The sequence below is a fragment of the Poecilia latipinna genome, unplaced genomic scaffold (genome assembly GCF_001443285.1).
Source record: "Poecilia latipinna isolate Pla-1442-1.1 unplaced genomic scaffold, P_latipinna-1.0 Scaffold868, whole genome shotgun sequence".
Classification (NCBI taxonomy): domain Eukaryota; kingdom Metazoa; phylum Chordata; class Actinopteri; order Cyprinodontiformes; family Poeciliidae; genus Poecilia; species Poecilia latipinna.
Window position 1 is genome coordinate 88,481 of NW_015113484.1, and position 13,892 is coordinate 102,372.

At 39.6% G+C, this 13,892-nt stretch overlaps 1 protein-coding gene across 1 annotated transcript in view; it reads right to left on the reverse strand.

Moving 5' to 3' along the window:
* Positions 1 to 240: 240 nt before the first annotated feature.
* Positions 241 to 13,892, reverse strand: part of lin28b (lin-28 homolog B (C. elegans)) — a 22,500-nt gene continuing 8,848 nt past the window's right edge. Inside the window, exons 3-4 of the mRNA XM_015048222.1 lie at positions 3,098 to 3,285; positions 241 to 1,100 (exon numbers count right to left, since the gene is read on the reverse strand). Of these exons, the coding sequence (XP_014903708.1) occupies positions 788 to 1,100; positions 3,098 to 3,285 (501 nt within the window). The 3' untranslated portion in view covers positions 241 to 787. The remainder of the gene's footprint in view (positions 1,101 to 3,097; positions 3,286 to 13,892) is intronic.

A 13,892-nucleotide genomic window follows, 5' to 3' on the forward strand; every position in this document is an offset into this window, starting at 1 on the left:
TCACGAAAGCGATATGTATCGAGGGTTTTGAAATGAGAGAAAACGTACTCTAGCAGCTCAGCGGCGCTTTTAAAACGACCCCTCAGGAATGCATTAAGTTTCCCCAAAAGATCTCTAGAAGCCCAGGCTAAAAGTCCTGTGGGTCTGGATTATTACTTAGACGGACTCAAGCTCTTAAGAGTTGCCCCCTAATCCATTTTAAAATGAGCTACCGTGTGTGCTGTGAAGATGCAATCGGGATTTTTTTTTTTTTCCTCTCTCTCTCTCTCTGAATGATTAGGCTTACAGTATACAGTTGTGGCTTTCAGTCTGCAAAATAAGCAGGAAGGGGGGTGGGGGGGATTTTAAAATAGCCACCCTTCAGGTCCGAGGGGGAGAAGAAACATCACAGTCATCAAAACCTACACACAAATGACATTTCACCATTGAGCTGCACAGATTGAAACACAAAGAATTATTCCCTGCAGTCACCTTTCCAGCAGTCGTTTCCATAGCTGCACCAGATGACTGCAAGTCAGTCGCACACATTCACGCACGTCCCGTACCCCGCTGATCGCTGCCACAGCTGTGCTGGTTAGAAAAATAACACAATGAAAAATAAAAGAAATAATAATAATAATAAAAAAATTAAAAAAACTCCCTTTTTTTTCACAAGTGTGAGGTAGACGAGGAGGAAAGGGGGTAGGTGGGACTTCGGGTAACCTTGATTGAGGGTAGACATGAAGGTCAGGGGCTGGGTTTTGGGGTGGGGGAAAAAAAAAAAAAAGTTCACCTCGACGGAACATTTTCAGGATTTCCTCCACCTTTGGGTCCGTGAGCTGCGGTGTGTGTGTGGCTCCTCGGGTGACGAGGAGGACCCCTCCAGGGGAGACGAGCCGGAGCGCTCCTCCTCCTCGGGGAGGCAGAGGTGAGGCCCCGTGCCTGGAGCGGAGGCCGAGGTAGACGCTTGTTGGTCCTGAGAGCCTGCGGCGGGTGCCAGCGCCTTGTGGGGACACTGGGCGACCATGTGAGTGATGCTCTGGCAGTAGTGGCATTTCTTTGGCTGGGGGGGCAGGCCACACTCCTTGGCATGGTGGTCCAGACCTCCACAGTTATAACAGCTGCAAACGAAAGGAGAAAGAGGCAAAGGAAAACGGTTACAGAATACACAGCGCTGGAAAACGGTTTGAATTTTTGGCGAGTCTTTGGTGACGTCTAACAACTTTGCATTCATCTAACCATCAATCCCTGCTCCTGCAGAAGCAGTCATCCAAAAATGAAAAATTCCACCTGCTATTACATGAGTCACCACAAGATGGGGGTATGTCGCTTTATTTTTTTTTCAGTTCTCAGCACAAATCTCTTGATTGACAATTGGTTGTCAAAAGATTAAAATCTATCCTTGAGGACAACTTCATACCAATCAATTTAATTTTTTTTTCTGTTGTGTCAGCTGATATACGCTCTGGACATTGTGTGCTTCTAAATTAGGGTGATGGTTTTGTTGTTGTCCGTTTCCTATATCTTAAACAACTACAATAACTAAGGAATCAAAACCCAACTTTCTCAAGCAAGAAAGCTGTAATGTAAGCTGCACCAAACGGATAGCTTAATGAAAAGGCAGTTACAAAGATGTATTTTTTAGCACTCATTCATTCATTGATTCAGTTTTTCTAAGATATTCTACTGACCAATATGGATTTTTTGTTGTTGTTGTCGTTAATCATTTTTGATCTGATGAAACCAAAGCAGTTTGACACATGTGATGGTACTTATTTTGACCTATAAATATGATTAACACCAACGCTGGTTCAGGATGTACAAAGTGTTTGCACCACCACAGTAAATCCTTGGGAGGAAAAGATTTAAATATCTTAAAAAGAAGAAATACAAATAGACAGATGTGTCAGTAAAATAGGGTCACAAAACCTACAAACCTTGTCCTTTGACTGAACTTGTAATCAATCAACGTTTAGCCATGACTCGCTATTAGTGATGTATGAAACAAAAGCCCTTCACAGGGAGACTATTTTACTCAGATGCATTTCCAAAATACATTTTCTCTTCACAAAATAACATGCGAGACAATATTTGTCAGATAGCAGCAGTTATTTGTTCAAATCCTAAAGCAAGCAGTCTGCCGGAGCGGAGCTCTGAAGGGCTGGTGTGTTGTTATACACTACCACAGCCAGCAGGGGTCAGAGTGGCATCACTTTCGAAACGGCTGCAGCGACTGAGCATGCCCAATAACGCCAATTACCTCACAGTCATCTACCTGCCATCTATGAATCCAACACTGGCTCCTTCCAGCCTTGCTAAAAGTTGAGACACTTGACCCAACTCTGGATCAATTATCCCAAATGAGCTGAATTATTCAGCTGTGTAAAACAATCATGGAGTCTCCTCTCAGATATGGTTTCTGGCTGTCCAACAACAGCGTTTGTGTTCTAAATTTTCAAAAGGAGCACAACAATGCTCCGGCTAGTTTTCCGGTAACAAAGCGTGGCAGGGCTGGGATTTAAAATGCAAATGCATCCTTAAAACAATGCGGTTGCATATAGCGGTCGTGGAATGAAAGCGCTCTCGTTTCCCCTCAGAGGACAGGGAAACACGCTTACCTCTAACCGCCAGGTGTTTTCAAGGAGCCCCACACGGCTGCCGTTCACACATTTTAGCACATCACTCTTTAGGTTGTTACCGACGACGACGACGACGAAAACAATCGCGCTTCGGAGGAGCCACCTATTCGCAATCACACTCACAAATGTAGGAGCTGGCAAATTGATTTAAAACAGCGCCTATGGCAGGCGAAGAAGAGCCCTATTCATTTTCATATTACACTACACAATAACCATGGCAACAGGCATGTACATTGGCAGGTTGAATAGAGTTAATCTATACTCTCCAGCCCACTCAGAAAGGGCTGGATGCTTCAAGATGTACATTTGTGAACTCTCATTTTACTACAGCCGTCTTTCACACACACACACACACACACACACACACACACACCCACACACACACACTCAGATTTTGTCGGATGTGCTTCTTACTGGGTGGCCTAATTACATTTCCAGAGGTGTACAATATATGGAATAATTTCATTTTTAATGCTTACCGATCTCCCTTTGGTTTACGTTTCAGGAGTGGAACCTTCCCTTTAGGTCTCCTCTCACTGCCCGCACAGGGTCCTCCACCAGGTCCGGTCACCCGCAAGGACTCCAGGCCCTTAGAGGACTTCTTATAGATGAACTCCACCTGCTCACCCTCCTTTAAGCTGCGGAAACCCTCCATCACCAGTTTGCTCTGTTGGGAAATATAAAAATAAATAAATAAATATCAGAGTTCTCTATATGAAAGTGAAAAAAAAAACCCGCTGTACGCTGAAATGCAACGTGCGGGGTTTTTGCATTATATTCATGGATACCTAATGTACAGTACGAGAAGAAATGCGACAATCAGTCAGCCAGACATGAGAGTTGGCCAATTTTTCCCTAGAGCGGCTCTGATCGTTGACATTCAAATCCATAAAAGAGAGAGGAGGTAAAAAAAAAAAGAACTCCCACCATTTTCGGTGTAAGAACAAATCGAATATTACAAACAATTTGATCAAATTTCATACAAATCAAATTTATCTTCTGATCCCTTCCTTTTCTGCTTGATTTAAAAGTACTAATTCTATCAAAGAATTTACCTGCAGCATGATTTTTTTTTCTTTTTTCAGTTATAATCATTTGGATTTTTCTAGCTGTTATCGTTGTCTAATTTTCTTCATTTTTTTCTGTCAGTGCATCCCTGGAAAATTGAACATCAGCATAATGATAAGTTATTTAAATAAAAAAAAGACACAAAAAAGCAATTCAGAATTAGATTTGATGCAACCGTAATGACTAATGTATTTAACTTAGCTTTTTTTCACTTCATCTTAGAAAACTGACAAAAAAAAAAAACAATTTAGGTTCAAAGAACACATTTCTCTTTCCTATACAAAATATGACTATTGCATTGGTTTCATGTTGCATCCACCGTTGCCTCGGAGTTCCAGAAGCCCCCCCACTACCACCACCACCACCACACACACACCGCCATCGGGGCAAATTTAACACCTACATATTGAGCGGTCGCCACGTATATCGTAACTGTGAACAAACAGCTCTCCAATCAACACTTTCCAAATCCAACCAACTTTTCACAGAACATCAGCACCAATAAACAAAAATAAATATTACTATGTGGGATTTTTCACACTGCCACATAAAGAAAAACATCCAGCAACACAACGTGAAACACGGCGAGCTATATGAACATAGCATGACAGTTTGTGTGCAGCGTGTCCTTGGCGTTCTCTCTTTATCTACTTTTTGCAGAGATGCCACTTCCTATCCCTTCTGCAGCCTCAAAAGACACAAGTCATGCTGCCATGCCATCATTTCCCTTTAACACATTCGCCATCCGTCTTTTCTACATGATCCCAGTTATTGATTTAGTTACTGCACAACCAGCGGACAGTGATTTATGTCTCGTTGATCGCGACAGAAGCGGCCGCTTTATAGGGACTGTATCCGTGACCTTCACAAATCGAGGCGAGCCCTGCGGATCCCGGCATAGGTAAACACACACACACACACACCCACACGAGCATGCAGCGTGCAACAGCAAGCCTGCAACCTGCTATGCATCAAGGGGCTATAAATAACAAATGCAGGTTATCTGTAAAAGCAATGCCTGCTAAAGAGACAGATGTGTAGGAGACAGGAGAAGGAAAGAAAGAAGGAAAATAAGTAATGAGTTCTGAACGGATCAAACGTAGAACTGTGGAGGCAGGAGGAGAGAGAAAATGCGCTCAGCAGCTTTTTTTTTTTTCTCCGCCTCAAGTCTACTGCAGTTGCAGGAAGCTAAAGGTGATCTATAGGAGCCTTGTATGGACAAATGAATGTATATACAGGAAAGAAAAAAATGTCAATGTATACAACAAAGAGATACAACAAAGAGAAGAGCATGCAATGAGGCTCAGTGGATGAACCCTCTGCAGTTTAATTTACAGTTGAGAACCAAGGAAAGAATGACTTAGTTTTATATATATATATATATATATATATATATAAAAAGTAGCGGAGGAGTCCTATTCATTAAATCCTACTGATTGATAGAAATCTATGAAATGTGTGAAACGCTTGACCACTATCCCCAAAAGTGTCGGTGAAAACCTTTTAATTTCCTCATCATTTTTGTTTAATTATTTGCGACTAAACTAAATTAGAATTTGAAGGTTTTTGAAGTAAGAAAGAAGCAAAAAAGATTGAAGGAAACTTTAGAATTCGTGTGAAAATTTAACTTTTCTTTTGATTCCACAAATCACTGTATAGGCGTCGTTATTTTTGGTCTTCTACGCCGTGTTGTAGTAATTGCATTTGTACACAATTGTGCAGTTACAATGTGCAGTTAACCTCCAGTTATTGAGGTTTAAAGTAATCTATTGATTTTTGGCAGCCTGTTTCTTCCGACTGAATGTCTTGGAGTGGCCCAGCCAAAGTCCCAAATTCAATCTGAGTCTGTGGAGGATCGAAAGATTGCAAAGAGACCTTCAAACTTCGAATACTTGGAACTGAAGACAAATTACCAAAATAGCACTGGGACAATGAAATTCAGCTTTTATTACTGTAGTAAAAACAGATTTGTCCACTGATTATTGAGAAGGGTGTAAACAATTTTTGACATACCAACTCTTAATGAAATGAGAATTAAAAAAAAGATAATTCACGTTTTCAAAATCTACACTTCTTGTATCATCTTTTAGAGGCCTGTCTTGTTTTCAATGACAAACAAACAGGTGGTTAAATAAAAGAAAAATAATAATGTAACTTTGCCAGGGATAGGAATCATTTTAACCCTACCTGTACTTTGTATTTTATACACATTTTATGTTTAAGTTTTTCAAGCTTTGCCAGTGATGGGAGTTCGGTTGTAGCCATGCCAAATCAATATTAACAGCATTTATTCGTTTGCGTCAATACTAAGCAAACAAATAAAATAATAAAATATATATTTTTTTTTCATTTCACCTCAACTCTAAAATAAAATAAAAAAGTTTAAAGCTAAAACCTGTGTTCATGTTTATACAATTCAACATTTGAAAATTTTAAAGAAATATATTAAGAAATATTTTTCTTCTCTCTGATATTTCAGGAGAATTTTTGCAACAAGCTAAGTGGTAAAACTCTACCAACAGAGGGAGGGTAAATATTAAACAATGATCAAATCCAACTTATTTTAACTATTCAAACTAAATTATTCTAACTTTTTTTTTATATAACTGATATAGTTGTATTTACAATATCACAAAAATCAAATGTTTATCTTTTTGCTTATGTCGTTGAGCTTAACGGGCCTAACTGTTCTACAAATAAAATTAAAATGATAAAGTAATTGCTGTCAGATCTTTCTTTTTTATCATTTGTAAGGAATGTAAATATTTCTGCTTATAAAACATAATTTACAGGCTACAAGCTCACAAAAGCGAATGATAATCACAACAACGAATAGTTTTAAATGAGGAGAGAAAACTGTGAAATTTACAGAAGTATAAAAACAAACAATTATGCAACTCCTTTAATTAGACAATTTATTTATTTTTTTCAGAAATAACTGTTTCTTCACATTCATCAACTTTAAAGCTATTCTGTCTTCTTGGAGACAGGCCGCTTTGCGGAGTTGACGCAGCTCATCTATTCCTGTTGTTCAGGTATTGAGGAAGTGAAGGAGGATCAGGATATGGAAATGAGCGAATGAGCAACAGCTCTGCAGTGCAGATGCAAGAGATGGAATAAAACAGAAGGGACAGAGCAGCGCGTCACAAACGAGAGTGTGTGGCTTCGACCAACTGACACCGATCAAACTGGCCGTTATAGCAATTTTTATCATTATTGTTATAAGGATCATCTTCATTTTTTACTTGTTTAACATTAGATACTTTTACCGTGAACAGATATTAAATGCAGTGGACAAAAAAAATAAGAGCATACGTTACATTAGTCATTCATTTTAATATTTCGTATCACGTACAAATAAATGCGTACAAAAGAATTTGAAATAATTTGCTATTATTTTAAATCGAAAAATGAATTTTATAAGAAAAAAAGACATTTAATAATCATCAACATTATAATTTTTGTCTTTTTTTTTTTAGTATGTAGACAAACAAACTTATTTTTTGCTATAATCTTATTTATTAGCTGGTACTGCAACTAAAATAAATATTTTTTTTCTTTATTAATTTCATTATTGCCTCCAAGCCAGGCATTCTTTCAGTGGAAATCTATAAAACGGGAGCAAAAACTTGAGCCCATCCCCCCCACAAAACACTGAGAATCATGATGAATAATCATCGACCGGTCTCCAGACTGTGGCACAAGAGTATTTCCTCTTCCTCTCCTCCCTTCATTCACCAAGCAGTTTCTTTCTCCAGGTCAAAGTTGAGTGGTGCATCTCGTAGTCCGACCCCCCCCTGGCACCCCCTCCCTTTTCCATACTCCTAAATTCCCACAAGACACCAGTGAGGAAGCCACACAACCCCTTTTGTTCTGCAGCAATGCAGGAAAACACACACACAAATCATTAAATAGGAAGTAGCATCATTGTCGCGTCTCGCATGAGCTCTGCAGCATGCACTTGCAGCAGCACATGTAGTGAATTCTTGGGCTGTGTGTGTCTCTGCCTCTAATGCAGAGTGCGCATACGTTATAGTGAACGCAGGAAAAGAGAGATAGAAGAGAAAAAGAAAAAAAATCGGAGTAATCCGAGTTCCCTCCTCTCGCTTGACCTGTCGGGTGTCCTGACCCGTATCAGTTTGTGCAAAGAGGTCAGCAGAGGGCATGACCGAGGAGAGGGAGAGAAAAAAAAGCCAAGGAGAACATGAAAGGCAGAGCGATTGGGAAAATACAGAATGTGGGAGTGTCCTGCAGGGGGGGAAAATCTGCAATGGTTGTAGTAGGGGTAAGGGAAATACCTCGATCATATTCTGTTGAGTTCCAGCGGAGGAGCAACTCTTGATGCAGATTGTATTTGGTAGGTTAAATAACCAGACATGATTGGAAACTTCACTGCTCAATGACGGAAATCCTGTGGTTAGTCATCTTAAATCAATCCAATACCAACCCCCCTACCTTACTAAAGACCAATTCAACACTCTGTTCTCATACGCCGAGTTGCCAGCTGACGCTATTCAGAAATGTACCCAGTAAAAACACATATCAAAATCCAAGTCCAACAATTTCATTTTCAAAAAATTAAGGCGAAATCAGTTTGCTTATGTTCGATCGCCATGAGGTGCACAGACAAGCTACGCTGCTTATGGCTGTAATTCAGTGGGATTACAAATGAACAATGAACAAACGAACTGATACCTGCAAGAGGAAAAGGAAGAGAACCATTAGTAGGGAATCAAACGTCCTCTAGGACATTAAGATAGAGCAGAACAGAGAACAAAAGAAAAGATCTTCGGACCCCCAACCTATAAATCCAATTAACAAAATAGACCATAAACAAATAAAGCAAATCCACAAGGCTTAAAAATCTATGCAGGCTGGCATGAAATAGATAAATAACAAAGCAGTTCATTTTGTTGCCATGGGCGACTCATTTGGATTCGTTAACAATGCTGACAGCTTTTGAAGTAACAGGCTAAAAACCCCTGAAAACACTGTGTACTAGTAATAGTGCTTTCCAGTCTGAGTGAAAGCAGAATAAGAGCTAAAGCATCTTTGGAAGATTCTGATGAATTACGAAGGATTACGTATGCAAAGGCACCGCTAATGAAACGAGGCCGACGTCTCACACAAACAGCCGCAGGTTAGAGTAGTTTATAAACGTCCAAATATTTCCTTCTTTTGATATATTTCATACACTACAACCCATACACTGTCTACCTCAGCTTGTCCAGATCTAATTCACCTGGCACCTGACTAGTAACTAACCAATCGGAAACACAAAAAATCTGAACGTTTTCCTTCTCGTTTGTGGAGGATGTCACCGAGTTGTTTTCAGAAACTCTGAGAAGTTTATCGATAAAGTCAAAGGTGGCACAAAGATGTAGCAAGACAAGAACTGCACCATTTCTCACCAAGGCTGCAGGAAAGTGAGCGAGAGCGAGACTTAAAGCTGATAACAAGAAGACTAAATCAGATTTGTTGAACCATTTTTTTTTATCTTTATTTTATTTATTTATTTTTTTGAGTTTTCAACCTCTGGTTTGTTGTGGTGGATAGAGAAAGGCTGGCAGCCTTTTAAAAATCTCAGTTCACTAACAAATACAAATGGAGACTTTCAGAAATGCCACCTGTCCAAACGGCTTATATGTTTGTTTTACTTCTCTCTTACACAGCACTATGGCACGAAATAGTTACTGACAGGGATGAACGTTAAAACAAAATGTTCCAATTCTATTCTTGTAGCTCGAACAGATAAATCAGACTCAACCAAAATTTGCATTGGCAACAATTTTTTTTTACAGTACTAGAAATAATTGGTTACACAATTTTGATCTCATCTCTGTCATCATCAAATTTTCTTAAGAATAAAAATAAATTGCTGAAATAGTGCTGCACAAAAGCTGCTGCAGCGTCAACTAGTCCAGCGTATTTTGTTGGGTATTATTATCTACGTTCCTTGGGGTCGCAGGTCAAACACTTCTGCATACTTGATTACCATCTTTTTAGATAAAGGGAATCTTAGCTGATGCCTCCAGTGAAGGGCAGAGGACACAGTGAACACTACGACTAAAATCCCCTCAATCAGGAGTATACAATGTTTTGCACATTTTCTTTTTTACATCGCATGCAACCGATACGTTGCTGCCGTCATCAATACAGAATATGTGCTTTCCCTGAATGGATATCCTTCTATAGCTCTATGTGTGTGTGTGTGTGTGTATGTGTGTGTGTATAGGAAGAAGCCTGTGATCAATATATATACTCTGACATCCTGGATAGAAATAGCTCTCCTTTTCATCAGGCGGCCCTCGTCATCACCAGCCCCAGCAATCAATACAGGAAGCTGTAACGTGAGGGGAGGGAGAGAGAGAGAGAGAGAGAGAAAGAGAGAGACCCACCATCCTCCAACCGCGTCTCTCCAGGGCGACCGACACTTTTGCAATGGCTAATTACGGGATGCTTTGAGTCAGAGGTGGCCCACGAGGTGCTGCTCTCTGAATTAAGAGGACAGGGATTGTGTAAAAAGGTGAGAGTGAGGGAGATGGCGATCAACATGCGGCGTGGGGCCATTAGGCAGCTTTTTTTTTTTTTACGTGCAGGAAATTCCAAGCAAGACAAAGCTGGGTGAGAACCATCTCAGACGGACGTTTCTCAGCGCGACGTGCATCAGCCACGGCAGGAAAGAAGATGGGAAAAGGCAGGAAAAAAAAAAAAGAAGTGTACAGACACATAAAAAGCAGCAGTGAAAACCACCAACAGAGCAGCTCTCCTGATGCGGAGTCCTCCTCAACACATTGTCATTAGTGGCCCTGACCCTTGAACCAGACCCCAGCCCCCATCAAACACTTAAAAGCCTTCACGTCTCCCCTGCCTCAAATTAACAACATCCAACACCCCCTGATTATGACTGGAGCAAATATTTGATCTGGGCCAGGAAGCACTACATCATCTCGGTACGTTTATCAGCATGAGAGGGGGAAATGAACCCTACTAAGGTGACTGGTGATAAAACACACAGACACTGCTAACTGCACCTAATCAAACAAAGCAGACCAGCTGCGGGGGAAAAAATAAAAAAACTAACTAAATCTGCTTTGATCAGACAAAACTAGCTGCTTGATTCATAATTTTTTTTAATCTGTTGATGATTGGATTATTTGAAAGACTAAAGTATTAATCTGATTAGGTCATTTTAAGTTAGGCATAGTCTGAATCAGCCAAATGGATGACTGTGGATCAAACATTACTTAGGCAAATCTTTAGATGAGACTGGATGATCTGAAGTAATTGTTATAGACAGACGATCTGATTGTAGAAGTTTTTTTTTTTTTTTTGCACACAAAACTGACAAAATTATAACTTATGTATTTGAGTCCTTATTGTGACTTATAGCTAAATATTAAAATGTCCTTTTCTTAAAGAACTCAAATTATTTTCCCATTTTGGCCCATTGCTATTTTGAGATCAACAGCCGAAAAAAGGGGTTGATTTACTTTAAATAAGTTATTTATTTTAAAAGATTTTATTATTTTAAAATTTGATATTAATTCGAAATAAATATTAAATTTATCACCTGCGCTATGTATTACCCAACGATCCGTCAGCGTTATATGTGCCGATTATCTTGTCAATAATTCACCATTTCTCATGTTAATTAAGTGATTCAATTAAAGTACAATTATTTATTCATTTATTTTGTTGCATTTATTGTTTGTATTTATTTTTAACTATTGTGTAGTTATGCATATATCCATACGGGATTCTGTCCCACAGAATTACTTAATAAACTGATTTGTTTCCAGTGATTTGTTTCTTTTATTTTGTTTAAATTTATTCATTTATTTACTTATCTGCTGTGCTTAATTGTCTTGTACAGAATGTCGCAATTTAGCACAAAATATAACACTATTCATCTCATTTTTTTTATTTCCCAGTCACATAAAAGTAATTTTTTTTAAATCCTTTCTTTCAAAAAAGCTAATTTTGAAGAATAAAGAATGTTTTGTTGTTTGTTTGTTTTTTTGTTTGTTTTTTTTTTTTTGCTGGAAGAGAATTTGGATTAATTAATAAAGGACATTTAGAGGAAAAAACGAATACTAGCCAGCAACAAAAAAAAAAAAAAAAAACATTTCTGTTAGTTGCGCCTACCTTTTTTTCTTTTGAATAAATTAAGCAGATTTTGATGAATATGCAAGCGATGATCAGAATTTTATCAGCTGCATTGCATTGCAATTGCACAATTAATTGTTAATTGTCAGTGGCCTCGTGCTGAAACAAGCCAGATTTCTTTGTAATTTTCTTACACTTTACTATTCCTTGACAAAACCATAATTCACACTGACAAATCACAGAAATATTATTCATTTATTTATTTTTATTTTTTTTTTTTAGATTTCTTTTTTGTTTTTTTTGTTTCTGTTTTAAGCAAAAAGTTTAAACACAACCAAAATCAGGATCGGCTCACGTAATCAGCTGTCTTTGTGTATTAAATGAACTGTGACTCGTCTGAAGTCCTAATGCCCCCCACCCGCACCCCACCACCCCCCACCCTCCACTCAGCCCCACCCCCGATGCCACTGTTCCAATTACCAATCATCTCCGCTGCATGTGGCCAGCTCCTCAAAAGGAAGTCACGTGACCACTTTTTCTTCTTCTGCCTTTCCCCCCCCACCCCCCCTCCCAAACGTAGAGAAGAGAAGGGTGGGCTGGAGCCGGTGTGGCAGCAGGAGACATAAAGCCTGACACTGGCTATCTGAAGGCAGAGATGGGTGGGGTCTGCATGCCAAACGGTGACACAGACCAGAGGTTAATCTCACTAGGGGCCCACTTTAACCTCACTCTCTCGAGTGCTGTAACATCTTACAACCCTTTCGCATCAATAACAGAAACACACTTGTAAATTAAACACACACGCTGGGGAGATTTCAGGCACAAACCGTTCAAACGTTTCAAAAACGATTGCAGAGTAAGGGCAAGCGTCCCTTTGCCACCACACACACACCCCAGAAAAACAATTCTCTTTTCAAAAGAACGCCCGAGGAGAAAACACCTCGAATGTGGCTGGAGGGCATAAAATCCACACGCATTCACACCGAGGAGAAATGTTCCATCCAACCAAACGGGGGAAATAAAAGTATGAAAAAAAAAATAAAAATCAGAGAGATATCAGGAAGTGAAGATGCCTAATTGCTCTCTCGCCTTCCTAAAAAAGGGAAGTGATCGGATGGACGGGAGCGTTGATGAGGAGGCCTCCCAGGAGGAGAACTCGTGGTGGGGCGGAGGACCCTAACATACACACACACACACACTGGGCCTCCCTTTTCTTACCTCCCGCTCCTGCGCTCACTCATCTTTTTCCGAGCTCACACTCATGTTTTTCCTCCACAACCCACCACTAGCGCCCTCCCTTCCCAAACCAGCACCACCACCCCTCACCCACACGTAGGTTTCCCACAGCCCTCCTCTTTCCCTCTCCAGAGGAATCTCCTCCTCTCGCTCCCCCTCTTTCTCCTTGTCCCCCCTTCCCACCATTCTTAACGCAACTCTCTCTCTCTCTCCTCTGTGTATACATATTGCCAGTGTTTTGCAGTTAAACTTTTTGTTTTTTAGCCGTTTCTATTTTGTTTACTTTCAAACAAAACTTTGCGGCAAAATGATGAGAAAATCGCATGCCATCCATGTCAAACAGAAATGTCTCTAGATATAACAACCTCCTTGCGGACATTAGATCAATATCTCTGTATTTCTTTTTGCCTAAATACAGATCTCAAATCAAATTTTGAAGGAAAAAAAAAACACCACCACCACCACAAATTGACATTTTTTGATCGATTTCTCTCCTCTACCTGTAGAAATCATGGAAGCAGCTTTAGGCTGCTGGCGGAACAGACAGAGAGGGAGGAGCAGCAGAAGAAAATGAATGACTGTCTTAATGAGGGTGCATGTGAATCCTCTGCAAAGAAACGAGCTGTTTTGCATTCAATATGATGATTTGCTTATGAATGCATATTGTCTTCCCTTTGTGCGAGATGACAGATGTGTTCTTGTAAACACATAGCTGGAGACTTTGGGATGGAAATGCATTAGCGTGACGACACAATTCATTGCGGGCTTGTTAATTTACCTAAATAGCGGTAATTAGCTTTTTTTTTTTTTTTTTTTTTTTAATAGCTCAAAAAAAACAATGAGAAAAAAAAAACACCTCTC